Raw genomic sequence first — 27,895 nt, 5'->3', positions numbered from 1 at the left:
TAGTTGTTAAGCAGAGTGATGGCATTTGGGAAAAAAACTGTCCTTCTGTCTAGTTGTCTTGGTGTGCAAGGCCCTAGAGCATCGTTTTGAGGGTAGGAATTGAAACTATTTATGCCCAGGATGTGAGGGGTCAGATCAGCAGCTCCGGCAGATGTTGAAGGTGCAGGAATTCCTCTTGCAATAAAAGAGGTGAAACCGTGTTTCAAATTTTAAGAGACATTCCTGAACGACAGGAAACCTGAATCCTTGACCTGGAAAAGTTTAATAATAGGATCATTGCCGACAGGTTGCTGAACACGATTGGTGAGTTATGTTCACCAGCAGTGAATCTTTCCTGGAGCTAGGTCAATGTAAGCCACTAATTAAATTTTAAAAAAAAAAAGTTTTAAGCAAGGGGAAATTTAAAAGGAGGAATTATATAGATTCCCTCGTCAATGTGGAGACTTAGGGCAATGGACTGTGGCAGTAAGAAAAAGAAACCGAGAAAGAAAAATATGTCCTTCAGATGAAATATATGAATATATATATATATATATATATATATATATATATATATATATATATATATATATATATATGAATGATTTTTAAAAATCTTTTCAAGAAAAGACCGGACAGCCACCTATCTGAAATGGTATAGGGTCTCTTGCGTGAGCAAGGGGTTGGACTAGAAGACCTCCAAGGTCCCTCCCAGCTCTATTCTCAGCTCTATTAGCAGAGATTGAAACTTGGATTGGCAGTTGGCAAAAAGATGCGAGCTAAACTTTACCCCGTTCTATTATTTTTTTTCCTGACTCAGATTACGCCTTTCAATGGCTTTCTCTACTGCAAGAAAATTTGGATTTTTAAAAAATCAAGGGGTGCAGACGTCTCATGACCCAACTAGGTAACCTCATCAATGTAATACAATACAATAGCAGAGTTGGAAGGGACCTTGGAGGTCTTCTAGTCCAACCCCATCCCTAGGCAGGAAACCCTATACCGTTCCAGACAAATTGCTATCCAACATCTTCTTAAAGACTTCCAGTGTTGGAGCATTCACAACTTCTGGAGGCAACTTCTGTTCCACTGATTCATTGTTCTAACTGATTAATTGTTCTTACTAATTGTTCGAACTCATCAGTTAGCTGACTAACAAATCCTCCGCAAGAAAACAACCCAGCTCAGAAGGCACACAAGGGGCTCCCTCATTTCCAGCCTGAGCTGCAAAAATTGTTGGTATTTTGAAAAAAAACTGTGTGTTTTCGGAAACGAGGGTTTGCCAATCGAGACGGAAAAACCTCAGCTAATGAGATATATAATTTTCGGCGTGAAATATGTTGGCTACTGAGTTCCTACCCGCTTACTGAATGACTGCATGAAAACGGCCTTGGTTAGAAGATTTTTTCACATGCATTCATTTGGTACTTGGGATGTCAGTTTGTGAAACCATCATCACAGTGGTTGCCATGGGGACACCAGGTTATGCGCTCAAGGGAGCCTGCCATGCGCCTCTCTTTCTCTTCTTGTGACTCAGGGAATGCCTGACTGCCTCCACTGGCCGCCCACTTATCTTCTATCCTGTCATAGCACACATCCCTGGGCACCTGGGGAGAAGCATTACACCGTGACTATTGGGAGGGTCTTGGGAACACGTGAATCAGATATGTGCATGGCGTTAGAGCATGAATATAACCACAGTTCTATTTTCCTCTGACTTGGAACTGGAGAGAATCAACCCCCTCCGACGTGAATTAGAACTGGAGAATATCAACTACTGAGTAAGGTAAAGCTTCCCCTTGCACATATGTACTAGTAGTTCCCGATTCTAGGGGGCGGTGCTCATCTCCGTTTCAAAGCCAAAGAGCCAAAGAGCCAGCAGTGTCCGAAGACATCTCCGTGGTCATGTGGCTGGCATGATTCAACACCAAAGGTGCACGGAATGTTGTTCCCTTCCCACCAAAGGTGGCTCCTATTTTTCTCCTTGCATTTTTTACGTGCTTTCGAACTGCTAGCTGGGACGAGTCATGGGAGCTCACTCCGTTACGCGGCGCTATGGATTCAAACTGCCGAATTGCCGATCTTTCTGATCGACAAGCTCAGCGTCCTAGCCACTGAGCCACTGCGTCCCTACTGAATAACATACTCTTAATGATGCATTCATCATTAAGAGAAGAGAGAGCCAACCTGGTCTAATTGTTAAGGCACCAGGTCTTCAAAGTGGGAGATGGTGAGTTCTAGTCCTACCTTAGCCATGAAAGCCAGCTGGGTGGACTTTGGGCCAAACACCAGGAGACAATGAGTTCTAGTCTCACCTCAGGCAGGAAAGCCGGCTGGATAACTCTGGGCCAAGACTAGGAGTTCTAGTCCCACCTTCGGCAAAAAAGAAAAAAGAAAGAAAGCTAGCTGGGTGACTGTGGGCCAATCACCAGGAGACGGTGAACTCTAGTTCCGCCTTAGGCATGAAAATCGTCCGCGTGACTTTGAGCCAGTCTTAGCACAACCCACCCCACAGAGTTGTTGTTGTATAGAAAATAGGAAAAGGAAGGGGCATTAGGTAAGTTAGCTGCCTTGAGTTATTTATAAAGATATCAAGGCGAGATGAATTGACTGTCATTGAGAATAACTCATCCTACTACATCAAGCCTTAGTGATGCCAGTTTCCTTGGCAACTGCTTGGAAGTGATATCTCCATCTAGCCAGACCAAATGTAATTTCTAATCTTGGATTTTCCCGCTTACCAGAGGGAGCCCCCTTGTGGAGTACTGTGAAGCCGTTCCCACGGCAACTCCATTGCACTGTACAGTAGAAACCATTTTACGGCAGTACGATAGAAGCCATTTTAAGGCACTACAGGCTATATCTTAACAGAACACACACCCCAAGGGGTGTTAGGGGTGTCTAACCACACAGTATTTGTTTCCAGAGGTTAAGTCATTTGTGTACCACATTTGGTTGAAATTGCTCGAGGTGTTCCGGAGTTATGCTGGAACACACACACACAGAGCCATTTTATATATATAGATAGAAAGAATAGCTAGAAGATCTGACCTACAATCTTGGATTTTCTGGTGATCTCCCAACCCTGAATGCTCCCAATATTCAGAAAACTCAAGCCTCTTTAACTGGGCTGAGATCGGTTAGGATTGGCCCGCAGGATCTCAAACCCCCTTACGGGGAGAAGTTCCTTAGCTGAAAGAGAAACTTGGATTGCCTCTTTTATTTCCAGCAAGCTTAAACCAGTCTTTCTGCATCTGGCAACATTCCTGGGCGAGTGTATGCAAAAAAACCCTACCCATCCTTTTATTTCTTTTCTAGATAAGCCACGTTATGCACAACATGGGAAAAAGGAAAGAGAAAGAAAGAAGGCAGCAAACCAATAACATTAGAAAGGAATAAGAAAACTCACTTAAATCTACTTTTACAGCAATACTGTTCAGGTGTCTATTGATTTTGTTCCTTGAAAATTATCCTTGCTCCTCTAAGAGCCACCAATGGTTTCGTACGTCGCTTTTGGTTCTTTTAAAATTCTCACCTGTTTTACAGGATCTCATCGACTTCCTAAAATCATCAGAAGCTGCTTCTTTGGTAACACTAGGGCATAAAAAACCTTTGCCAGACCTAACCTCAAATACAGCTTTATCTGCCTGGAATCCAAAACACTGCATATCGGGCATTAATACGATTGAACAAGTGCAGAGTTATTTCACGAGAAGAGTCCTCCACTCCTCTGCACACAACAGAATCCCTTACGCCACCAGGCTCGAAATTTTGGGCTTGGACAACCTAGAACTAATAAGGTCTGACCTAAGCGTAGTACACAAAATTGTCTGCTACAACGTCCTACCTGTCAACGACTACTTCAGCTTCAACCGCAATAACACATGGGCAAACAATCGATACAAACTCAAGGTAAACCGCTCCAAACTCGGTTGCAGAAAATACGACTTCAGCAATAGAGTGGTCAACGCCTGGAATTCTCTACCCGACTCCGTTGTTACTTCCTCAAATCCCCATAGCTTCAACCTCAAACTGTCTACTGTGGACCTCAGCCCATTCCTAAGAGGTCTGTAAAGAGGGCATGCATAAGCGCACCAGCGTGCCTTCCGTCTCTGTCCCACTGTTCCCATTTACTTATACTCATTTCTTGTGCTCTTGTCCATGTTTATACTTATACCTGTTATCTCGTACATGTTTGACAACTAAATAAAAAAATAATGAGCTCAACCATTCCTTTCCTTTTTCTCTTCCAACTGGGGCTGATCTAAACTAACTAACAAACAAAATCTAATTAATGCTTGGATAAGTGCCAATATGACAAGAGAAATTCTAATACTATCTGACATCTTGCAAACATCTGTCACCTTTTTGGTGGGAGTTTTTTTTTTTTTTCTGATTTCCATCTGTCTGGTTTGGAATGGAAAGAAATGAGCGTTTTTTAGTTCTGGAATGGGAAGAAATGAAAGTTTTTAAAGAATAAATACAACCCCGTGGCCACAGCCACGACATTATCCAATCAAGCTGTCATTCAGTGGTTACCTTGGCAACGTGGGAGATGCATCTGTCTGTTGGATCTCACCCTCCATCAAACCTAATGGCTACAAGAGTTTATTACACAATTCATCCTTCAGAAAAGAAAGGAAAACCAGATTAACAACATGGGACCTGTGTCGTGTAGCAATGCCTAATAATGCAGTTACTAGTCTCTGTTTCACACAACTCAAGCTGATGTCCTTCTCCCATGGGTTCCAGAAAGATTCATAAGTGTTTCTATACAGTCGTGCTTTTTAAAACATTTGCATTTGTTAATGGAGCGCTCTCTGCTCCTCTTAGGATTAATGGAGCATCGCTCTGGGCGCCACTGAAGCACAAAATGAGGGTGGACCTTCAACCTTCCTTGCACATCACTGGAAAAAAAAAGAAGGCATCACTCCCGGAAAAGAGGACATTGATTTGTCCAGAATTTCCAAGACAGCTAAAATCTAGACAGCATACTAAAAAGCAGAGACATCCCCCTGCCAACAAAAGGGTGTCTAGTCAAGTTGCAATGGATGGCTGTGAAGGTTGGACCATAAGAAAGGCTCAGCGCCAAAGAATGTAGGCCTTTGGACTCTGGTGCTGGAGAAGATTCCTGCAAGTCCCTTGGACTGCAAGGTGATCCAACCAGTCAGTCCTAGAGGAGATCAACCCTGACTGCTCTTTAGGAGGTCAGATCCTGAAGAGGAAACTCAAATCCTTTGACCATGATGGAGGGCAAAAGAAAGTGGGAACGGCATAGAAGGAGGTGGCTGGATGGAGTCACCGAAGCAGCCAGCGTGAGCTTCAATGGACTCCAGAGGATGGTAGAAGACAGTAAGGCTTGGAGGAACGTTGTCCATGGGTTACAATGGGTTGGACACGACTTCGCAACAAACAAACAAAATTTCCACACAAGCCTTTTACCGTTTTAAGAGGTGTCTATATATAAGTGGCCATTAGAGGGCATTTCTCTCTCTCGTCGTGTATCTCATTTCTCTCCTTGTGTCCGTAGCTAAATGGCAAGGGATTTATCTACCATGTGTATGTCTGTATATATTTGTATATAAACCACTATTAATTATCTAAAGGCTCTGTGTGCTGCGTTTTGCTCCTGGGTTTATCTCATAATAATAGTCACGCTGCCCAAACTTTGACATTTCGACTCCTTCCTTCTCAACCAAGAGATTGATACTGGCCATTGAATGCAAAAAAAAAAAATATTACATTTGAGCTTGTAAGATTCAGTTTGGGTGCACATGTATGTTGATTACAATACAAAGATTGTCCAGAGATACCGAGCATGAAATGCAACTTGATTAAATGTATAGCCTCAGGGCTTCTTTTGCAAAGAATGTGGTAGGCCCATTGACAGAAGCGACCTTGCTCCAATCCGGATTGGTTTTGTGAACTCCCTGGGAGAGAGACACATTCTGTAGGAGAGATAGATCTTAAAGATAAGAGAGCTGCAAGTCAACCTCACCCTTTCTCAAGACATGTGGCTAAGCGTTTCTCTGTCCCGCCCTGCAAGAAACCGATCCTTGTTTATCAGGATGGAAGGAATGCCCCCACTCAGCTTTTGGGAATGGCAAACAAGGGCGTATGGCTCTCTTCTAACTAAATTTATGGATCCTAAGCAGAGTCAGTTGAGTCATTACTATCATGATAGCACATGATAACACATCATCTCAAACAATCTAAGCCCCAGCGCTCACTGTAACAGCATTGCCAAAAAGGCATTAAGAGTTGTTAACCTAATTTTGTGAAGCTTTTTCTCCGGTAACATTGTACTGCAAACTAGGGCGTACAAAACCTTTGCCAGACCAATCCTCGAATACAGCTTGTCTGCCTGGAATCCACATTGTATATCAGGCATTAATACGATCGAGCGGGTCCAGAGGTATTTCACAAGAAGAGTCCTCCACTCCTCTGCTCACAATAGAATCCCTTACGCCACCAGGCTCGAAATGTTGGGCTTGGACAACCTAGAACTACGCCGATTAAGGTCTGACCTAAGCGTAGTACACAAAATTGTCTGCTACAACGTCCTACCTGTCAATGATTACTTCAGCTTCAACCACAATAATACACAGGCAAACAATAGAGACAAAGTCAAGGTAAACTGCTCCAAACTCGATTGTAGGAAATACGACTTCAGCCACAGAGTGGTCAACGCCTGGAATGCTCTACCTGACTCCGTTGTTACATCCTCAAACCCCCACAGCTTCAACCTCAAACTATCTAACCGTGGAGCTCACCCCATTCCTAAGAGGTCCGAAAAGGGGGCGTGCACAAGAGCACCAGCATGCCTTCCATCCCTGTCCGACTGTCCCCATTTATTTGTACTCATTTCCTTTGTTCATGTCCATGTTTATACATACCTGTTATCTTGTACATGTTTAACAAACTAAACAAACAAACAAATAAATGACATGATAGCAATGTTCCAGTACCTCAGGAGTTGCCACAAAATAAGAGGGACTTAAGCTATTGTCCAAAGTACCTAACGCAGGACAAGAAACGATGGATGGACGAAGGAGACATTTCCTGACAATAAAAACAATCAATCAGTGGCACAACTTGTCTCCAGAAGTTGTGGGTGCTCCAACATTGGAGGTTTTAAAGAAGTGATTGGACAACCTTTTGCCTGAAATGGTATCTCCTGCTCAAGCTGGTTGAGCTACTAGAAGACTAGGATAGCTTGCTTGGGAATTGGACTCCAAGAAGACCTCCAAGGTCCCTTCCATTATTCTGGGTGTGAACTAAGGGTCTCTTCTACCACTTGGTCTTATTACATTTATATCAAGCCTAATAAGAGATTGGACAGCCATTTGTCTGGAATGATATATAGGGTCTCCTGCTAGAGCAGAAGAGGTTGGACTGTTTTCTCCAATTGGATGCAATGTTTCATTTTGTTTCCCTGGATGATAATCATATTAAATTTTTATGCTGCCAAACTCCAGCGATTAAACTGTATTCTATTTATTAATTTATACGGCATTGAATTTTTGAAAAAACCCATCCCATGTTTATTATAGGGACTCAATATGTCTATAACACAATCTTAACATTTCAGGAGGTTAACAAGCCTCGTTTCCTTCATGATTAAACCAGGAGTTTATAATATTTTTTAAAAAATAGTTAAAAAGCTGGTATGGTACTTAAAAATGATTTATCCTCTGCATGTTGGCCTCCATAGGATTTACTCCAGTATCGGGCTAAACTGAATTTAAACCCCTTTCTTAAAATAAAAGACAAATTTCTCCTATGAAAAAAAACCCAAATACTTATTTTGCAATAAAACTTTTCTATTAAGGATTCCACCTCTTAGGAGTCACTAAAATAAACATCCCGCAATCATCCTACCGTAAATTAACAGAGTAACAGAGTTGGTAGAAGGGACCTTGTAGGTCATCTAGTCTCACCCCAACCCTCGCAAGCAGGAAACCCTACACCATTTTTGACACATTATTATTTTGTATTAAGGACATGGCTGGAATTTAAAATATGCTTAATATATTATTAAATATTAGCTATTAAAATTGATATAGCATAGGAATAGAGTTGGAATGGACCTTGTAGGTCATCTAGTCTAACCCCTCCTCACAAGTCCGAAACCCTACACCATTTCTGACAAACTATTATTTTGTATTAAGGACATGCCTGGAATTTAAAATATGCTTAATATATTATTAAATATTAGCTATTAAGTTGATAAAATAACAGGGGGACAGAGTTGGAAGGGACCTTGTAGATCATCTAGTCCAACCCCACCTCCCCAAGCAGGAAACCCTACATCATTTCTGACAAATTATTATTTTGTATTATTTTATATTAAGGACATGCCTGGAATTAAAAAATATCCTTAATGTGTTATTAAAATATTAGCTATTAAAATTGATATAACCATCATAAAATAAATAAATAAATGTGAAATGGGGACTTTTTTTTTACGTCCCCACTGTCCCAATGAGAAGCTCAAGCCCCATTTCCCCCGAGGATGGACTAACAAACCCATCATCGCCATAAGCCCAGCCCAAAGGATGGGAGCTGAGGTACCGGCCCGTACGTCAATCAAAACAACACCCATCGGGCTCTCATTGGCCGCGCTTCCAGAAAGCCCCGCCTTCGCCCCCGCCCCCCTGGCGGGTTTCGCCTTATTCCCTTGGAGACGGTTGCGAGGAAGAAGAGCGAGCGTGGGAGGGGGGGGAAAGGAGGGGGGGAAAGCGGTGCCCTACCTAGGCGCATGCGCGCCAAGGCGAGAGACGCTCGCGAGGCGACGCCGCCGCTCCCCTTCCAGTCTGGGGCGCCCAGTGACGTCGCTCGGCGCGCGCCCGAGCGCGGCGCCCCGCCCCTTCCCAGGGAGAAGGCCCGCGCATGCGCGTTTCATCACTCCTCGCCTTCTATCTCATTTTCCCCCTTCAGACGACGGGAGCGCGCCCGCCCTCTTCCTCCTCCCGCCGCCGCCGTGCCCGCGCCCTCGCGCCCGCCTCGCCCGCCCGTCTCCGCGTCCCTCTGGGGTGGCCGCGGCCCCCTCCGGCCTGGGCGCGGCCTGCGAGGCGGCGATGGAGTAGCTGGGGAAAGGCCGACGCAAGGTGAGGAGGTGTGTGGGGGGGAGGCAGTCCTGCCCTCCCTTTGCCGTCAGGGGGAGTGGGGAGGGGGCTTGGCAGGGGCGGGGGCGTCCCCGTCAGGGCCCAACCCTGACCTGCTTGGGGGAGGGGAGTGTGGGGGAGGGGAGATCATTGGGGAGGGGGAGATCATTGGGGGAGGGGAGTGCCCATCCAATGCATTCTCCCCCATAAAATCACCCTAATTTTGGGGGGGGGTGTCTTTAAGGGCCCCTCTGCAAACAGGCATGTCGATCTGGGGGTGATTTTGATGGGGGGAGGGAAGATTGTTTATATGGGGAGGGGGGAAGTCATTGGGAGATCATTGAGGGAGGGGGGACCATTGGGGGAGTTTTCCCCTCCCCATAAGATTCCTCTAATTGGGGGTGGTTGGGGGGGTCTTTGCAGGCATCTCTGCAAACAGGGATTTCGATCTGGGGGTGATTTTGATGGGGGTGGGGGAGATTGTGGATTGTATGGGGAGGGGGGATCTATGGGTGTATAAGAAGTGGGCTTATTCTTGCCTTTTTTCCCCACCCTCTCTCTTTCCCCCCTTAAGGGGTGGGGGGCTTTAAAAAGTGATGGCTTGGAAGCAGCCACTTTCTATTGTCTTGAGCCCTTGCAAGGGGTGACTGGTGGGTGGGGGTTATAGAATAGAAATAGAATAATAGAATAGAACAGAAAATAGGAATAGAATAGAGTAGAATGGAATCGAAAATAGGAATAGAATAGAATAATTCTTTAGTGGCCAAGTGTGATTGGACACACAAGGAATTTGTCTTTGGTGCCTATGCTCTCAGTGTACATAAAGAAAAATAAAACAGAATACATTCATCAAGGTTTAAGGCCACAAAAGGTGTGTGGGAAGAGATTAATGGGGGTGCAAAGTGACAGCCAGGTGTGTGTATGTGTGATTACTATGTGCAGGGAGGGGAGGGGCTGATGGGGCATTAGGAGGGAGCAAAATGGGGTGGGGGTGGGGAGAGATCCCAGCCTGGATGCCCCCCAATGAATATGTCAATTTCACTCCTTTGTAAGTCAGTTTCATTCTTGGTGTGGAGAGTCCTTGTTTTCTTTTATTTCTTCTTCTTTCCCCCCCCCCTCCTCTTTGGGAGCTCAAAGGTGTTTGTGTGTGTGTGGGGGAGAGAAACCATAACCAACACACAAAGGCGGAAAAAATAAAAATAAACATGCTTTGAAAGGCGTGGAGTTAAAAACCAATAAAAACCAATTAAAAAAAAGCTCAGGCAGAAATTGATTAGTTGGGTATTAAGACAAGGGAAAGCTTTGGGTGGGGGGAAGGATAAGATTTGTGTGATTTGTATACGTAGTGTGTGTGTGTCTGTGATGGTCCAGCAGAACTTCCAAGGACCCACTAGGCCTGAGCTAGGTTTTAGGCAGTGGAGGGTAATGGTTTGTACAATGGATCCGAGATTGTGTTTCCTTCAGTCAAGAAAAAGGCAGTAATGACAGGCGAGAAGACACATGTCTTTTTTTAAAATTTGCATTTAAATAAATCGGGATAGATGTCTTCCTTTATTTATATTGGGGTATGTTTCAAAAACAGGGCTGGAATTCAGCTTATGGGAAGGAGAGGCGAGGGGGTCGAGAGTTGGATAAAAAGAGGGCCTAACATGAACAAGGATCGGGGTGAATATTGGGGGATGGGCAGATGGAGAATGAAGCAGGACACTGTCCTACTGTAAGGGCGGTAATATTCTTCGTAAAGGAGAATATTTGTCACTCAGGGTTGAAATGAGGGGGTCCTTGGTGCTCCCTGAGCTCAGCTAGGGCCCTCACTGTGAGGTCTCTTAAGGAGACGGGAAACACCCCCCTCCCAAGCGGAAAAGGGGCCGAGACAGCGGTAAGGGGTGATCACAATAAGAATCAGCATTCATCCTTGAAGGTGGAAAGCAGGGCATGCAGGAGAGATTTTTTGCAAGGGGCGGGGATGCTAGTGAGACTGCAAAAAAAGAAAAGGAAACCCAGTGATGAATGAGAAGCAAGGAGATCTTGTCAAGATCTCCTTTGTTGTCTGGTTTTTTTTTTTTGGGGGGGGGGGGAAGCGTCAAGCCTCCTAGCAGGAAAGATGGGTCCAGACCCCTTTCCTTTGATCGCCTCCTCCCCAAACATGCCGGCAGAAAAGGTAAGAGGTTTTACTCTCCTTTTTTTGTTGGTGCTTATGATCTTCTCGCTTAAAAGTATTCTCAGCATCTGCTCCTTGCTTCTCCTTGCTGATCCCGCTTAGGAGTAAGGGTGAAGGGAGCAGCGGGGTGTTGCTCCATAGCCTTCCCTTTACTGCTTGTCATTTTGGCCTTGAGGGAATCGGATGATCGATGTTAGGTTTGGGACCTCCGTGCATATTATGAGCGGTTGATCGCAGCCAATATTTGGGGCAGAAGCACGGTGATGAGCCAGGTAACTACCCTTACCGAGTGGGTGTGCTAGTTACCTCGTTTCTTCTGCTAAGCTGGGGTGGTGGTGAAGGATTTGTGTGATTTGTATATTGTGCTGTGTGATTGTCTGGTAGGACCTCCAAGAACCCATTAGGCCTGTGCTATAGATTTTAGACAGTGAGGGTGGGTGGTTTCCAAACTGAGTCTTGTTGTAATCCATGATTGAACATTTACAAGGGGTGGGGGGGAGACCACCCCTCCTCTCCCAAGTTTCTAGGATGAATAGAAATCCATGCTGGACAATCAGCCTGAATTTTGAGCTGTCATTTCAAAAGGTTAGGTTCCATTTCTCTCTCTCTTTCTCTCTATTTTTCTTTTCGTTATTATTGTTGTCATTGCAGATGGTGGATGTTGATATCGGTGCTGGTGGAGATAACACCAGAAAAAAAATGGATGCTCTGACGGATAGTAGCGCTGAGATTGTTCCGTTGGAACTCTACGATTCATCCCGAGCCAAAATAGCTGCTAATCTACAGTGGATCTGCGCGAAAGCTTACGGAATAGGTAAAAATAATAATAATAATAAAAAATTCCCCTTGAAACGTTATTATTTTATTTCTTTCCTTTTCCATTCTCCACCCATCTACTCCTAACTCCCCCCTCTCTGCCTTCTCACGAAATGGGTTTTGAAGGCTGCTTTAAAAAAATAAATAAATCAGCAAACGTATGGGACTGTTTTCCTTCCTTCCTTTGCCCAGACTTCGGCGTGTACACCCCTTTTCTTGTCATGAATGGCCTGTCGTTTTAAGTGCAGAACATCCTGCCGTGCCGTTGTTGGTTTTGTTTTTGTATCGCCAAGCTGTGCTCTCCCACACATCACTTGAAAAAGGCCTGTGAGAACCCAGCGTTTGTAGGACTTTTAACTCTGCAAGTCTTTGGGGGGGGGGGTTGGTTTTGGCAGATGCTGTGCTGCTTAGTTTGCAAGGGTTCCCAACTAATTGGATTTTTTGTTTAACAAAAAAAATCTTGTGGTATGCAGAAGGTCAGGTCACCTTCCTTTAACCCCCCCCCCCCCCAGCATTTCAATTCTAGAACAAAGTGGTGTGAAGCCCACCCATGTGTGGGATTCTGAGTGGTGTTTATAAAAATAAAGCTATGGATGGGAAATATTTTGCTGGTAAACTCCTGTGTTAGACTGAAAGTGCATGTTGGGACTTTTCCAATTTCTTCTCTCTCTCCCTGTGTGTGTGTGTATCTGTCTGTCTCTGTGTCTCTGTCTCTCTCTCTGTGTCTGTCTGTCTCTCTCTTTCTGTGTGTGTCTCTCTCTGTCTATCTCTGTCTGTGTGTGTGTGTGTGTCTCTCTGTCTATCTCTGTCTCTGTGTGTTCTGTGTGTCTCTCAGGTGCTCTTGGCAACTTAGGTTTTGCATGGCAGTAAATTCTTTTCTTCCTCTTTGATGTCTTTCTTTCTATCTTTTGAGTACAGACATTCTAGCTGTTTATTAGCACGGCGCTTCTAAAACCAAGCATAAAATATATAATTCAGAGTTACAGGGATTCCCCTTCATCTAACTCTTCATTTGCCAACTGATCTAAAACACTCAACAAATTAACAGCAGCTTTCTTTGTAGTCGGGCTAAAATGCAGTGCATTTCTACTGGCATGTTTGTTGTGTTTTTCTCCTAGGGCATTTACCTTTCTCTGTACAAATTGTGTTAGATTGAAATTAGGAATGCTAACTAAAAGTTTCCTGCGCAGAGTTTTTTTTTTTTTAAGTTTGCCACAGTGTAGTCCATAAGTGCAGTTAAGATGATGGAGGGCTTGTATACCCTCCATAATTACGGTTTGTCTGCTGGGATGTTTTGTATCTGATTTTCAGAACTGTAGTGTGTAGGTTGGAGCTACTGATAAGTAAAGGTTGTGTTTATGTTTGCCTTCCATGGGAACTAGGGAACTAGGCTTGAATGATAGCGGAGTTATGAACGTATCTGTTGAGGTTCCAGATCGCTGTTAGGAACCTTCATTTTACAGAGCCCAGTTGAGTGGATTTTGGAATTTTATTTCAGATCCCCCCACCCCACCAACAATTATCCAAAATTTTTAGTCTTCCAAATCAGTGTTTCCCAACCTTGGCAATCTGAAGATGTCCGGACTTAAACTCCCAGAATTCCCCAGCCAGCATTCGCTGGCTGGGGAATTCTGGGAGTTGAAGTCCGGACATCTTCAAGTTGCCAAGGTTGGGAAACACTGTTCCAAATCAGTGTTATAATAATTGCTGTCCAGTACAGAAGCTGTACCGTCCTTTATTTGAAATTTCATTTCTGCCGGTTTGCATCTGGCCAGTGGCAAAAAGAATTCGGATTTGATGTTTGGCTTTTTGTAAGGCTTATGTCTCCCCTCCCCACCTCCCCCAAAGTATCTTAAAATTAAGGATTTGCTATTTGAGACAAACTGAGCAGCGGAAGAAAACTTAAAATTTGAATTGTTCACTTTACTAGGTGATTTGGTGAGAGTTGAGAAGAATGAAAGAGAAATCTGTATCTTTTGCCCACTGTTAAAAAAAATCTTGGTAAAAATGCATAAATCTGGATGGGGCTTTAAATGTGTTGTAAATTTCAAGCGAAACTTTGTTTTATATTGTACTCATCTGGTTTATGGCAAAAAGGTTAAGGCGGTATTCCCCCCATTTTAACTTGAGAAAGTTCTTAGAGGGACTAGGAGATATTCATAACTAGCTGGATACCCGTCCTTCGTGACGAAACTATGTGATTGGGCTATGCGGGAGAAATTTGGTTCCCAATCCTTTGGCTCAGCGGTGTTTGGTAATTGAAACACATAAGGAAATATCGCTCCCGCTGTCTTGAGTCTGGAAGCAGTTCCATAGGTAGAAGGAGTAGACATTTTGATGATACACCGGTATTTAGTACTGTAAGGAGACCCAGACTGCTTCTGAGTGAAGGAGTGGAACGTCTACCAGTTTGAACTAATGGTAACGGAATGCGAGGCAACTGGCAGTTGGAACAGAGTTCTTTTCAGGTGGGGAGGGGGAGTAGAACACCTGAGCATCAGAGCATGTTAATTACTGTATAAGAAATACTAATGATCTGATGGTCATTTCGAAAAATCCTTTCTTAGCAGGGACCTAGAAGCCAAGAGAAACATGTGTGCCAAATTTCAAGTTTGTAGACTTTACGGTTCTGGAGATTTTGTGATGAGTGTGTGGTATTTGGCTTTATATATTATATATATAAATATAAATTCTTTTTAACTCGCGTCATCCAGGGTGAAGTTCTGCAAGAGTCAGGAAAGAGTCTCCTAAAAACCTTTGCAAGGCTTTGGACTTAAGTGTGTACTTTGGATAATGCAAGATTTCCTCCAGCTCCCACTTCCTAACGTTTGAACTGCTGAGAGTAAATCACCTTTTGAGTTGTGTATCCAATAGTAATTTTGTGATGACACATGATTCTGTCTTACGCTCACACGAGAGCTCGCGGGACAAGAGAACAGTAGATACCTTAAGAAGCTTCTGTGGGATGAAACAAGGCGAACAAGCTGAAACATAACCCTGAAAAGGCAGTGGGAAAGCCTGCAGATCTGGATAGAGGTGTCGAACTAGTTCGCAGTGTGGTGGCCCTCCTGGCCTTGGGGGCTACCTTTCTTGCTGCGGTGTCCAGGAGTGCCGGTTGCAGTCCTGTCTCTCCGTAGAAATTCATGCATGGATTATATAAGCCAGGCGACACAGGTTGTACAGATATGTAAAGGAAGGCATATACCAAAATGCAGTAGTCTAGGGGACTGGTGGCTAAAACATAGGAAGAACGGTTGCAGGAACTCGGTATGTCTAGTTAAATGAAAAGAAGGACCAGGGGAGACACGAGAGCAGTCTTCCAATATCTCAGGGGTTGCCACAAAGAAGAGGGAGTCAAGCTATTCTTCAAAGCACCTGAGGGCAGAACAAAAAGCAATGGGTGGAAACTAATTAAGGAGAGAAGCAATCTAGAACTAAAGAATTTCCTGACAGTGAGAACAATTAATCAGTGGAACAACTTGCCTCTGGAAGTTGTGAATGCCCCAACACTGGAAGTCTTTGAGAAGATGTTGTCTGAAACTGTATAGGGTTTCCTGCCTAGGCAGGGGGTTGGACTGGAAGACCTCCAAGGTCCCTTCCAACTCTGCTATTGTATTGTATTGTATGGTAAGTTGCTTTTGAAGTTTTGATTTGAAGTTTGTGAGGGGTCGGAAGATATTTTCACAACCCTCTTTTTGACTCGTGCAGTTTACAGGTCCTCCATGGGAAGGCAGGTTGGCCGCAATTGAGTCATTTGGAAAGGAAGTTGCGTTCCTGAGTTTTGGATAGGATTGATAGAAATATTGTGGATGGTAAACCGAGCATTAGTTACCGCAAGCGTTCCGAAATGACATTTCCGCCTCTTTGAGAAAGCAACGTGTGTCCTTACAGCAATCTTTAATATAAAGATTTATCTCACACACACACACACACACACACACACACACAGAGTCGGCTACATCTTTAAGTTGCCGGTTCAACCTTCAGCTTTGTGGTGTCAACAGCCGTTCTCTCTCTCTGAACTCGCTTGTTCTTCTCCTTTCAGACAACATCCCAGAGGAATTGAAAGATCCCTTCTATGTAGACCAGTACGAGCAGGAGCACATTAAGCCGCCCGTCCTCAAGCTGCTGTTATCCAGTGAGCTGTATTACCGCGTCTGCAGCCTCATTCTCAAGGGGGACCAGGTGGCCATGCTGCAGGGACACCACTCGGTCATCCAGGCGCTCTCCCGGAAAGGGATTTACGTCATGGAGAGCGATGATACCCCTGTGTCCGAATCCGATCTCAGCTCCGCGCCCATCAAAATGGTGAGCTTCAGAAAACCAGGAGTTGAGCTCCACAACTCCATCCTTTCTTTCATTGTCTTGGTTTCCCCTCGTAGATCCTCCCCCACTTGTCCCCTCCCTGAAATTTTGCCACTCCTAAACTAGCCAACTTCTTTTTTTTCAACCTTCTCAAGGGGTTGAACCAAGCATGGTCTGGTTTTTCCCCCCCTCTCCCGGTCCTGTAGAGTCCTCACATGGCAATGATTGATGCTCTCATGATGGCCTACACCGTGGAGATGATCAGCATTGAGAAAGTCGTGGCCAGCGTCAAGTGTTTTTCCACGTTCAGTGCCTCGAAGGAGTTGCCCTACGATCTGGAGGATGCGATGATATTCTGGATCAACAAGGTAAATCGTGAGCCAATTTGATGTGGAAATCCCTGGTTAGTGGTAAACGCCAGCGTGCAAGCAGGGTACAATTTGCGTCTTCTAATATTATGAGAGAGATGAGGTGGCTCAGTGGCTAAGATGCTGAGCTTGTCGGAAGCTTGACTTCTGACTCCCTCTGCTACGGTAAAAAAAGGCATTCACATCAAATCACGGCTTTTTCCTAATAATATATTTGGGACGCGGTGGCTCCGTGGCTAAGACGCTGAGCTAGCGCCACGTAATGGAGTGAGCTCCCATGACTTGTCCCAGCTTCTGCCAACTAGCAGTTCGAAATCATGTAAAAATGCAAGTAGCAAAATAGGAGCCACCTTTGGTGGGATGGGAACAGCGTTCCTGCCTTGTGTTTACTTGGAAGAACCACCTGTTGGTATTGTACATTTATTCATCTGTTCTTATGCATATCGAGAAGTTAATAAATCCAGCTGAATCGGTTATCTGTCTGTGCTTTCTGGATTTGAATTTATGCAACAAACTCTGACATAACATTATGGCTGGTTTGGAGAACCTCCAAATCCCACCCCTGGTTTCGGCGTTGAGTCATGCCGGCCACATAACAACAGAGGCGTCTTCGGACAGCGCTGGCTTTTCGGCTTTGAAACAAAAATGAGCACCGCCACCCAGAGTCGGGAACGATGATCACAGATGTGCGAGGGGAAGAAAAGCCTTTACCTATTATTATGAGAGCGAGGGGGAAGAAAAGCATTTCTAGGCTGTGACTTTACCTAACTCTGTAAGAAAAGTCACCTTGATTCTAAGCAGCAGGAAAGATAAACCTTGGATAAACATAAACCTTGGATAAATAAAATTAGCCAGGAGCAAGAGAGTTAAGAGGTCCAAAAACTGAGTGCAAAAAAAAAAAAAAATCTTCTCATGCTTATATTTCAGAAAATAAGTATGTGGCCAGAAGTATTGGACTTAATTCCGAAAAGGCATTAGAAATTGGGTTAAAAATAAAACACAGAAAATCCATTTACTTAGGTCTGGGAGTAATTTTGTTTTTACGGCTTTGGGGATTGATTTGTGACTTAGAGAGGGTGCCTATATCTGGAATTGTGTGTGTGTGTGTGTGTGTGTTTGGAGTCTCTATATTGCTAGGAATTTGAAGCTGCTAATTGTATTTGATTGCCATCTGGATTGGGTTGTAAGAAAAAGAGAGTAAAGCACGCAATTGTGGATAGCCAGAATCCCCCCCTGGGGAGATTGAGAAGGAAGAAATGACAAAGTGCCTGAATTTAGGCAATTAAAACAAAAATCAGGGAAAGGAATACAGTTGCCCTCATTACCTTTTTTTTTTCTCTTCCCCTCTGCTCTTTTAGGTGAACCTAAAGATGAGAGAGATCACGGAAAAGGAGATTAAATTAAAACAGCAATTACTGGAAAGCCCAGGTCATCAAAAGGTAAAGCACATTAGATGAAATGGGACATTTAATTGATTCATGTGGGTGGGACTTGGGAGCAGACCTCATTCTTTTTCCATCTGTCTTGGCGCTTATATTGGTAGAATTTATTATCCTGTCTTGCACCTCTTCTACAAAATTGCTTTGTTGTTTCCAATCTTCCTTCCTTCCTTCCTTCCTTCCTTCCTTCCCTCCCTCCCTCCCTCCCTCCCTCCCGCTCTCTGGTGCTTCCCTCCCTTTCTTCCTCCCTCCCTCCCTCTCTTCTGATGCTCTTAATTCCCTCCCTTCCTCCTTCCCTTCATTTCTTCCTCTTTTCCTCCCTCCCTCTCTCCCTCCTTCACCTCCTTCCTTCCTTCCTTCCTTTCTTCCTTCCTTCCTTCCATATGGAGTGATTTGAAAACTTATGAGGTTTCACTCAAGGTCTGTCGAGGTGCCATGGTTTCAAAATGAATTGAATTTGGGGGCTCCTGTGACAGTCCCCTTTTAAAAGTTTTTCTTTGCGTCCTACATTTTATTTTATACCTTATTTACTTTATATTCACCATATTTTCCAGATATTTTTTTAAACAATGCCTGTTAAAATTGTATCTTGTTTAAGCTTTAATATTTCATCTTGTGTGTGGGAGGGTGGGGGGATGTAGTCTTGAGACAGAGGTGAGTGGGAGGTTTTAACTGTCTGCTGAGAAGACCTTGTAGGTTTATATTTGTAACAGCCCTTGATTTGATGCCATTTGGATCTTCTCAAGCACTAAGGAAAGTAACATCTATAGCAGTGATTTCTCAACCTGTGGTTCAAGGACTCCTGGGGGGGGCACGATATCACAGGGCCTCCCCAGAAGGCTTGGAGAAATATTATGATTTAAATCTTAAGTCTTGGGTGTGTGGGGGGGGGGGGGGTTGGTGGCCACAAAAGTTATTTAAAAGGGGCCCGCGGTGAAAAAAAGATTGAGAACCACTGACCTATAGAATTATTCAGAAGAATTAGTACTGCATGTACACAATCCTTCCTCTCTCTTGTTCCTTTCGAGTAGTGGACGTTACTAACGTGTGCCCTTACACTTCCAGTATTAGAATATTTGAGAAGCACGACACAACAGGCTCCACCACAGTGGAGCATGCAATTTTCTTAAGTCCTGCCAAGATATTCTTAACTGGTGTGGAAAAGGCTTGAGGTCGAACTTTCATATTGCACAGTCAAAGCGAGCTCCTAAAGAGATTTCTATGCATGCAAAACCTCTAAATATGTGTTTCTTGAGTCTTTAAAAAAAAACAAAAACCCACCTTTCCCGTGTTGTCAAAACCATCCGCAATATGAAAGCACGGCCCGTATTGAGGTGAGGCTCATGTAAAGTTTGCTTGTAACATGCTCTGACGATGTTCCTCTCCTGTTCCCACCTTTCCGTTCCCCCCTGCTTCCCGAACAGTCTCCTTCCAAATGGTATTGGAAATTAGTGCCTGTAAGTCAATTAATTCTGTACGCAGAATTGTCATCCACCAAAACCCATCGGCTTTCCATCGGTCTTTTGATTTGCTTCCATTCAAAGTGCCTGCCTTCCACCGTTTCGCAACGTTTTCCTCGGCTCCCGGACATTTCTCTCTTTAACAAAGAAAAGATTTTTAAGATTTCATTTCACGATTCTACGTACTGTAACTTGGTAGCATCCATCACTAGGCAGATTTCACGGTTGCCGATGGCGGAACTCTAGAAAGGAAACTCTCTAGATTCTCCGTTCTGTTTCGAAAGATTCCTTCTTTGCACGCATTAAGATGAAATTCTGGTCAGTTTAAAGTAATCAGGGCTTCCTTCCCTGAAAATAAGGGAATTTGGTCAGTATATTTGGATTTACATAGCTTGTTTTGGAAAACCTAGCTGTAGTAAAAATCCATCCCTCCCCCCCTCCCTCTAAATTGTTGCATATTACCATCTCGGTCCACTAAATCGAAATTAAATCACTTGAAGTATTAGCACCACGTTATAAATCCTTAGCAGGACCACACCTGGAATATTGCATCCAGTTTTGGTCACTACATTTAAAAAAAAAAGAGGTTGGGACTTTGGAAAAAGTACAAGAAAGAGCAACTAAGATGAAGAAGGACCTGGAGGCAAAGAATATCTGAAGAACAGTTGTGGGAATTGGGTTTGGCTAGTCTAGGAAAAAAAAAGGAGTAGCACGATAGCAGTATTTGAGGGGCTGCCACAAAGAAGTGTGGGTTAGCTTATTTTCCAAAGCACCAGAAGACATGAAACAATGGATGGGAGACTAAATCAAGTAGAGAATAGCCTGTTTCTGAGCAGTGTTATTGACAGAGTGCTTAAGGTTTCATAAATTGTGCATTGGACCGATTACAACACCAGGGCACCCGATGCTAATTAAGAATAGCAAGCGGTGGTTTGAGTTTTTGGAAAAGTTACTGCCAGCCCGAGGCCACCTCCACCTTGTAAACATTGGGTTTTAAAAGTTTATTTAGCACAGCGGGCAGTGTACGTTCCGCTATAATGGTCCGTTGATCCCTTTCTTTTGTGAGGGAAGACCGTGTGGAGGTCAGCAAATTCTCTCCCTCCCAAACTATACTAGGTAGCGTACAAAAAGATTGCCTCCCCGTGCAAAAGTCCTTCCAGTTCATTATGATCGCTAAAATTAAGCACAGTTTAGGCTTCCCCAAATGAAGTTGAGAGTTCAAGATTTAACCTTGATCTTCTACCGTAAGGAGGCCCTGCAATAGAAACTTCACCTCCCATTTTGCTGCTCCCGCATGCGAAAGCAGAAGGGGCCAGAGCGAGGACTTTAAACCCACCGGTTCACCTTAACTGTGGGAAACAATCATGCTCAAAATTTAAGATAACATTAAATTGAAATTATACAAGTGGCGCTGGGGCCGAGGGTTGGAGCTCTCGCCTCTTAAATCAAGCAGACATTTCTCTCTCTGGGTACGATGAGAATATATCTGCCGAACAAAACTCCGCATTGGCAACAGCGAAGGGCATCCGGCCAGGAAACACTCTGCTAGCTCCGTTCAGTTGCCCAGACTCCACCCAGCAAGGGGTTATTGGGGATCGTTAAAAGAAGATGATTAAATTGAAATTACATACGATTTCTGGTTGCCACCTTTTAGCTTGCAAGAATCACCATCATTTTTGCTTAAGACCGCCGATATGGTGCACGCCTTACAAAGTGCATAATACATCTAGTGACTTATGCTCCATGGTACAGTATGATTCCCATTACTCGACAGTTTGTGGAAAGCCTCAGGGTGAGTGAAAAGGAAGCCTTTGCAAAAGGATCGCAATTCAAATGTTCAAAGGGGACCCTTAATCCTTTGGGGATTAAGTTATATTCCTCAATACTTTTTTTTTTGCAATATGATTTCAAGATTTTGGCAAAGCTTCTTCCCTCTTGCCTAGCTGATACCAATTTTTCAAATTCGATACTGGCTCCATAACATTGCATTTTCTGTTCTGCTCAGAGCTTTTCAAGCAGGCAAGCTCGATTGGCAAAAAAATAATTTCTCAGCCTTAGCTTTCCTCAAATATTTCATACGGGGGACATGATGGCCTTTTTTAGCTGAATGGCAAGTTTGTGTTTTATGTTTTGGGCTATTCTCGAGAAAAGCGGTTATTGCTCTGGTAAGTATCAGTTAAAAGGTTGTGAGATCTCAATGGGACGCGGTGGCTCAGTGGCTAAGACGCTGAGCTTGTCGAATAGAAAGGTCGGCAGTTTGGCAGTTCGAATCCCTAGCGCCGCATAACGGAGTGAGCTCCCATTACTTGTCCCAGCTTCTGCCAACCTAGCAGTTCGAAAGCACGTAAAAAATGCAAGTAGAAAAATAGGAACCACCTTTGGTGAGAAGGGAACAGCATTCCGTGCGCCTTTGGCATTCAGTCATGCCGGCCCCATGACCACGGAGATGTCTTCGGACAGCGCTGGCTCTTCGGCTTTGAAACAGAGATGAGCACTGCCCCCTAGAGTCGGGAATGACTAGCACATATGTGCGAGGGGAACCTTTACCTTCAAGATCTCAATATAATATTATGAAGTGTTGCATTTATTTGTTTTTACTTATTGTGCTTTTCCTGCTAAACTGGTGGAGCTTTCAGTTGCATCTTTTTTGTGTGCGCAATATTATATAGTGACCTTTGAAGTTTAAATTAATGTATTTATATATTTCAATAATGTGCGAAGAATCTATGGGGAGGCTTTGTATGCTTAATTAAAGTGCTGGAAATGGTCGCCTTAATTATTTTGTCAGGGGCAGCTTACAAGTGAAGTAAGTTGTTGATTTGGATCACCAAGGATCAGATTAATAGTTAAATTAGTATGTGTTGGTAGTGGGTGGAGAAAGAGATATACCATTGTAATGCAAATACTAATTAGATGATTACAAACCTTTTGCCTGTTCTGAACTTTGTGTGTGTGTGTGTGTGTGTGTGTGTGTGTGTATATATATATATATATATATATATATATATATATATATATATATATATATATATATATATGTGTGTTTCTTAAAAAGAATAGTATTTTTAAGAATATTAGCTTAAAAAGAATAGTATTCTTAAGAATATTAGCCTAAAAAGAATAGTATTTTTAAGAATATTAGCCTAACAAGAATAGTATTCTTAAGAATATTAACCTAAAAAGAATAGTATTCTTAAGAATATTAGCCTAAAAAGAATAGTATTCTTAAGAATATTAGCCTAAAAAGAATAGTATTTTTAAGAATATTAGCTTAACAAGAATAGTATTCTTAAGAATATTAACCTAAAAAGAATAGTATTCTTAAGAATATTAGCCTAAAAAGAATAGTATTCTTAAGAATATTAGCTTAAAAAGAATAGTATTCTTAAGTATATTAGCCTAAAAAGAATAGTATTCTTAAGAATATTGGCTTTCGTGCAGGGTCTGCCTTTAGAAAGACAATTCCAAAATTAGCAAGCAAGTTGTTCACAAAACCAAACTCTTGTACCAGCAAACGGATTATAACACCTTGTAAAATAGAAAGTTGCTGGTTTAAATCAGGGCAGAAATATTTTAATAAGGGCCCTGGGAAAAAATGAGTTCTAACCCAGCCTGGGATCTCATTGCGTGACTTTGGGCCAATCACACTCAGCCTCAAGGGTTGTGGGGTGGGGGAAAAAAACCCCATGAGCTATGAAAGATGGGATGGGAAGTCTCACAGGTTTTGCCTTCCTTCCTCAGGTACGTTACCGCCGAGATCACCTCTCGAGCCGACAGCTGCCCTTTTTCCCATTACTTGAAGACCTGATGAAGGATTGTAGCGATGGGGCTGCTTTGCTGGCTGTCATCCATTATTATTGCCCCGAACAAATGAAGCTTGATGGTACGTCGATAACAGAGTTTAAAAGAAACCTTATGTCAGTGTTCCAAATACCATGCAGAATTAAATCAGAGTCGAAGGCAAAACTATGCTTAAAGTCCCAATTTAATAAGACAGGCATGTTGGCATCGTACTGTGGGATTCCAACTCTGGAAGTTACATCAGAATCCCACCCAGTTAAAAGTTCATGATCTTGTCCCCACACCCACAATCCATCACATGGTCCAATCTTCTTCTTCCACGCTGGCGTCTACACCCAACTTGCCACTGATCAGGTGTGAAAGTGCGGAGACAAAGGATGATCTTGACTTCTAATAAAGAATGAAAAACAATACATTCCACAATCCTACTCCTTCTATTCCCCCTCCCATCGACTATACTTAAAGAAACAGCATAACGAAATAAGAGAAAGTGTGGCAGGCCAAAATTCTAAAAGGAATATAAATGCAGGCCTGACACCTAGTTTCCAAATCCTGCCCAAATCGAAAGTTAGGAGATGCCAAAGCAAGAGGGGACTGCCTATTTCATTGTGCCCCTCTTTTTGCCCCCTTTCTTTAACGATCCCACTCTACCATTTCTTTGATATTTGTGTAAATCTTATCCTGCCGGTGAGTTGGCTGTGGAAAGTTGGCATATATAGCACTTAGCAATAGCCCTTATATACTTATATACCGTATCATAATGCTTTTACAGCCCCCTCTAAGCAGTTTACAAAGTCAGCCTTTTGCCCCCAAACAGTCTGGGTCCTCATTTTACCCACCTTGGAAGGACGGAAGGCTGAGTCAACCTTGAGCTGATCAGGATCGAGCTGCTGACAGTGGGCAGAATTAGGCTGCAATACTGCATTCTAACCATTATGCCACCACAATAGGTAGGTAGATGGTAGGTAGGTAGGTAGGTAGGTAGGTAATAGATAGATAGATAGATAGATAGATAGATGATAGATAGATAGAAAGAAAGAAAGAAAGAAAGAAAGAAATGGCACTTAGACATATACCTCTTCATAGTGCTTTTACAGCCCTGTCTAAGCAGTTTATAAAATCAGCCTCTTGCCCCAAACAATCTGGGTCCTCATTTTATCCACCTCGGAAGGACGGAAGGCTGAGTCAACCTTGAGCCCCTGCATTTTTTGGATGTACTCGGCGTTTTGGGTCTTAGAATTTCTTTACTTCCTGTTGGCTGGGAAATCTTAATATTGCAGCCTTCAATCGGTGTCAAGTTCCTCCTGATGATGTCCTCTGTCTGGAGCCATGGAAACCGAGAGGCTATTTTGGGTAATTCTCTTCTTCCTTCCTTCCTTCCAATTCCTAGAAATTTGCTTGAAAGAGGTAACATCAATTGCAGACAGCATCTACAACATCCAGTTGCTCCGAGAATTTGCCAATGAGTACCTGAACAAATGCTTTTACCTCACTTTGGAAGATATGTTGTATGCCCCGTTAGTTCTAAAGGTAAGAAAGAGAGAGGGGAAGGCGGCGAAAACGCTTCTCAAATAACGTTCAGGCGATCTGGTTTATATTTCATTTTTTTCCCCCTTCTTCTTTTCCCTAGGCTAACGTTATGGTTTTCATTGCTGAATTATTCTGGTGGTTTGAGAATGTCAAGCCGGATTTTGTGCGCCCCAGGGACTTCCAAGAAGTCAAAGATGGTGGTGAGTCGCTTGGGCTGGGAGGATTTGTTGACGGTAGCGAAGGAATTTTACAGTGGAATTGGTTTCCCTGTCTTTACCCTGATGGGTATTCTCAAGTCGTCTTCGTTCCCCAAATGGCAAATTGGTCAAGAGGCTGAAAATGGCTAAAGAGGAGGGGTTTGGGACTTTCTTTCTTTCTCTCTTCCTCTCCCTCTCTTCTCTCTCTCTCCCTCTCTCTCTCCCTCTCTCCTCTCTCTTGTCTTTCTCCCTCTCTCTTCCCCTCCCTCTCTTCTCTCTCTCCCTCCCTCTTCTCCTCTCTTTCCCCCTCCTCTCTTCTCTCTCTCCCTCTCTCTCTCTTGTCTTTCTCCCTCTCTCTTCCCCTTGCTCTCTTCTCTCTCTCCCTCCCTCCTCTCTCTCTCTTCTCTCCTCTCTCGTCTTTCTCCCTCTCTCTTCCCCTCCCTCTCTTCTCTCTCTCCCTCCCTCTCTCTCTTCTCTCTCACTTGTCTTTCTCCCCCTCTCTTCCCCTCCCTCTCTCCCTCTCCCTCTCTTCTCTCTCTCTTGTCTTTCTCCCTCTCTCTTCCCCTCTCTCTCTTCTCTCCCTCCCTCCCTCTCTTCTCTCTCTCTCTCTTGTCTTTCTCCCTCTCTCTTCTCCTCACTCTCTTCTCTCTCTCCCTCTCTCTTCTCTCTCTCTCCTCTCTCTTGTCTTTCTCCCTCTCTCTCCCTCCCTCTCTCTTCTCTTTCTCTTTTCTTTCTCCCTCTCTCTTCCCCTCCCTCTCTTCTCTCTCTCTGTTCCGATTTCCAGCATATGCACTGGCCAGCTGCTCTTTGCATGTGCTGGAGTGCCAGAAATCCAAAAGACCAGCTGGCAATGGCACACGTGCCCACAGAGAGGGCTCTCTGGGCTACCTCTGGCACGCTTGCCCCAGGTTCGCCATCAAAGTCCTCTTGCATAAACAGAGGCATAGAATCAAAATCACACAAAATATCAGCACTGCTTTATAACCGCATGCTCACCAGTCAGCTGGCCTTGGGATTCCAGGCACTCCAGCGCGTGCTCCACTTTTGGTGCCTGGTTCGCCCTCACAGCCTTAGAGGATCATCGTTGTGGGGGGAAATAGGAGGAGGGAGGACTGTTGGTTCCTTGGGGTTCTCTGAGCTTGGTTTCCTTAGAGGCGTTTTGTGACCGAACTAGGTAACGTCATCCGTGCCACCGTGGCTCATTCTTGACCAAAAAAAGACGAATGGAGACATTCCACTCCTGGGGAAAAAGAGGGAGAGGAGAAAGAGGGAATGTCTATGTGTCTGTGGATGGCTGATTTTGTCAGAGTGCCAGGCTTCACAGAAATGCCCTGGCATCCTTTGGGACTTGGTCTGGTCCAGCATGCTCCTCACATTGTCCCGAATTTAAACGAGGGTTGAAGCTATCTGTCTGTTGTGAAATTAAATCTTTTTTTTTAACACTTAGCAGATTCTTCCGTTGTCTTTTTTTTTTTTTTAAACGTTGGAGCTCCAGTTAACACTAACCTCGGTGTGTTCTAGCTAAAACCATGCTGCATCAGAAGAGCAGCCGCCCATCGGTACCCATTTCCAATGCCACGAAGCGGAGTTTCATGCCGAGCCCAGCGGTCCCCTGTTCAGCCGACGTACAACCTCCCAGTCAACTCTCGCAGGAAACGTGCAGCAGGTATGACGAATATCCCGAAATAGTTTGGTGGTTTCAAAGCTAAGAACGGGGGAGCGAAACATGTCCTATTCTGATCGGAGTGCTAGACTTTAATGGAAACTCTGCTCCTGTCCACCTAAGACTGGAAGGGGTGTGCACTCTCCTTTCACGTGAAGTGTGAATACCACTTTATGATGCCTTCGTTAGGCCACACTTGGAAGCCTGCATCCAGTTTTGGTCGCCAGGATGAAAAACAGATATTGAGACTCTAGAAAGAGTGCAGAGAAGAGCAACAAAAATGATTACCGGACTGGAGGCTGCAACATATAAAGAATGGTTGCTGGAATTGGGTATGTCTAGTTGAATGAAAAGAAGGACTAGGGGAGACCAAGCAGGTAGATGTTTTGCCTTGGACTCTGATTTAATTCTACATGATACTTGGAACGCTAACATTTTCTGTGTTAATCCCAATTCTGGAAATGACATCAGAATTCCACCCAGTTAAAAGTTCATGATCTTGTCCCCACGCCCACAATCCATCACATGGTCCAATCTTCTTCTTCCACGCTGGCATCTCCACCCAGCTGCTTCGGGTCAGGTGTGAAAGTACGGAGACAAAAGATGACCTTGGCTTCTAGTAAAGAATGAAAACAATAACACATTCCACAATCCTACTCCTTTCCATTCCCCCCTCCCATCAACTATACTAATGAAACAGCATAATGAAATAAGAGAAAGTTTGAAAGGCATGATAGCAGTCTTCCGATATCTCAGGGGCTGCCCCAAAGAGGAGGGGATTGACTTGTCCTCCAAAATACCCAAAGGCAGGACAAGAAGCAACAAATGGAAATAAATCAAGGAGAGAAGCAACTTAGAACTAAGGAGAACTTTCCTGACAGTTGGAAAAATTAACCAGTGGAACAACTTGCCTCCGGAAGTTATGGGTGCTCCCACACTGGAAGATGTTACGAAGAGATTGCATAACAATTTGCCTGGAATGGTGTAGGGTTTCCTGCCTAGGTAGGGGGTTGACTAGAAGACCTCCAAGGTAGAAGACCTTATCAAAGTCTTTATAATACCTTAGTAA

The 27,895-nt window shown here is 43.9% G+C and overlaps 1 protein-coding gene across 1 annotated transcript in view; it reads left to right on the top strand.

Annotated features, from left to right (window-relative positions):
* The first annotated feature begins 8,892 nt into the window (after positions 1-8,892).
* Positions 8,893-27,895, top strand: part of CAMSAP1 (calmodulin regulated spectrin associated protein 1) — a 33,994-nt gene continuing 14,991 nt past the window's right edge. The window contains exons 1-9 of the mRNA XM_032232884.1: positions 8,893-9,089; positions 11,899-12,061; positions 16,109-16,371; positions 16,575-16,736; positions 18,095-18,175; positions 23,377-23,518; positions 24,827-24,966; positions 25,067-25,166; positions 26,685-26,829. Of these exons, the coding sequence (XP_032088775.1) occupies positions 11,899-12,061; positions 16,109-16,371; positions 16,575-16,736; positions 18,095-18,175; positions 23,377-23,518; positions 24,827-24,966; positions 25,067-25,166; positions 26,685-26,829 (1,196 nt within the window). The 5' untranslated portion in view covers positions 8,893-9,089. The remainder of the gene's footprint in view (positions 9,090-11,898; positions 12,062-16,108; positions 16,372-16,574; positions 16,737-18,094; positions 18,176-23,376; positions 23,519-24,826; positions 24,967-25,066; positions 25,167-26,684; positions 26,830-27,895) is intronic.

Source organism: Thamnophis elegans, chromosome 16, assembly GCF_009769535.1.
Source record: "Thamnophis elegans isolate rThaEle1 chromosome 16, rThaEle1.pri, whole genome shotgun sequence".
In the NCBI taxonomy this organism is placed as follows: domain Eukaryota; kingdom Metazoa; phylum Chordata; class Lepidosauria; order Squamata; family Colubridae; genus Thamnophis; species Thamnophis elegans.
The sequence above is the reverse complement of the archived record's forward strand: the minus strand, read 5'-3'. Positions and strand labels throughout refer to the sequence as shown.